Below are 1,739 nucleotides of genomic sequence, written 5' to 3'. Positions count from 1 at the left end.
TGGAGGCCCTTGCCAGTGCTGAGATGCTTACAATGCCACTAGATCCAAAGACTTTCTACCTATTGGCCTGTAATCATCCTGCATTCGGAGTCATTGCATGTGTTTTGTGAGTCAGAAGAGGACTTTATATATTGGTATTGGACATATGGGCTAATATCGGATATATGGACTTGATCTGGACTGGGCTGGCATGTTTTCTCAATGTTCAATTCCTCTTGTATATAAAATCTTTCTTATATACATATGAATTTCTATGGATTTGTTTCTCTAGTCTACCCAAACTAACACAAATCTCGACTGCATATTTGATCAATTTCAGAATGAAGACATTGCTAAAATTCTTCAAGTTCTGCATCATTACCTTTAGTGGTTACTGAGTAAATTTGAATAACAGCTGACAGAATTTCCTTGTATGTGGACCAATATTATCCTATCACACACAGCATTGTATTTCAAGATAGATTCTGAGATATCCTTTTTGATTTGAAAGCAACACCACTCCTCTTGATTGTATCATTCCCTTCATAGTAAACCATATTCTGATTCAAAATGGCCAATACTAGCCTATTTCAGATAATTAACTCCTGGGATATCGATCTTTATGCATTCCATTTCATTTTTTATGACAGAGTCATACTTCTCACATTCCAAGTTCCAATGATTAATAGACCATTGCAGCAGCTGCGACTTCTCTGGAGTCAAGCCCCATCAACAAATGAAAGTCCCAAAGGTTTTACACCCGTAGGCTCTACTCCATCCGTGTCATCATGGTCAACCCTACTTTGAGGAGGAGCCCTTCCTCAGTCACATTCTGAGGGCCTTCCAAGCCAAGGGCTCATCCTTCTGGCACTATGTCAGACGATGTTCTGCGGCTGTTCCTGAAATCTGCAGGATCTGACAATATTTCAATGCTATTCATAGATTTTCAGTGGCTAATTCTTCTGAAAGTGGACAGCCTAGAATACCTTTGGGTGGTCCTGTTGGTATTCCAAAATACCAGTGACATAGCTTTCAGGGTCACAGCAATAAAAAGCCACCACAGTACAACAACTGACAGACAAATGGTGACATTGAGAGGTAAGTCAATTAAATTTTCTATACTCCTGGCCTAAAAGGGACAAAAATTGCTATTTCTGGACCAAAATACTACTGACCTAGACTTACTGTTCTTTTTAAACATCATGTCAGGCATTCAATCAATCAAAAGTTACAGAACACACACAAAAAAGTGACCTGTTTTCAAGAGCGGCAGTAATCAAAAGAGCCAGATACACAAGAACTGATCCAGATGTTGGAACTATTAGACCAAAGGTTAAAAATAGCTGTGATAGAGTTGCATGGTTGCTGTTACCTGCGGGGCCCTTCAGTGCTGCTGCTCCTGCTCTGTACCTTCCTTACCGACCGGTCCCGTTGCGCCCCCAGCCAGATGGCTCACAAGAAAATATACTATTCGGACAAGTATTTCGATGAACATTACGAGTACCAGCATGTCATGTTGCCCAGAGTACCCAAACAAGTACCCCAAACCCATCTAATGCCCGAAGAGGAGTGGAGGAGACTTGGTGTTCAACAAAGTCTAGGCTGGGTACATTACATGACTCATGAGCCAGAACCACATATTCTTCTCTTTAGATGACCGCTTCCAAAAGAACAACAAAAATGAAGATTATATCGGGATTTTCAATGAAATCTTCAAATTTAATGTGTATGTGTATATATGGTGTAGTATTCAGTGAATA

General features: G+C 40.3%; 1 protein-coding gene and 1 long non-coding RNA gene across 2 annotated transcripts in view; both read left to right on the top strand.

Annotated features, from left to right (window-relative positions):
- Window positions 1-1,739, top strand: part of LOC123522188 — a 68,534-nt gene that overhangs the window by 24,142 nt on the left and 42,653 nt on the right. The window lies entirely within an intron of this gene.
- Window positions 1,427-1,636, top strand: LOC115871033 (cyclin-dependent kinases regulatory subunit 2-like). Its single transcript, XM_045294371.1, has one exon. The coding sequence runs from the start codon at window positions 1,427-1,429 to the stop codon at window positions 1,634-1,636; it is 210 nt and encodes a 69-aa protein (XP_045150306.1).

This window comes from Echinops telfairi, unplaced genomic scaffold, assembly GCF_000313985.2.
Source record: "Echinops telfairi isolate 266 unplaced genomic scaffold, ASM31398v2 ScPeMD7_3533;HRSCAF=4204_0, whole genome shotgun sequence".
Classification (NCBI taxonomy): Eukaryota; Metazoa; Chordata; class Mammalia; order Afrosoricida; family Tenrecidae; genus Echinops; species Echinops telfairi.
Note: the sequence above shows the minus strand (reverse complement) of the source record. Positions and strands in the feature narration are given on the sequence as shown.

Bases quoted from the DNA above. Each gene is read 5' to 3' on its own strand.
- LOC115871033 (XM_045294371.1), top strand. From the start codon at position 1,427: ATGGCTCACAAGAAAATATACTATTCGGACAAGTATTTCGATGAACAT.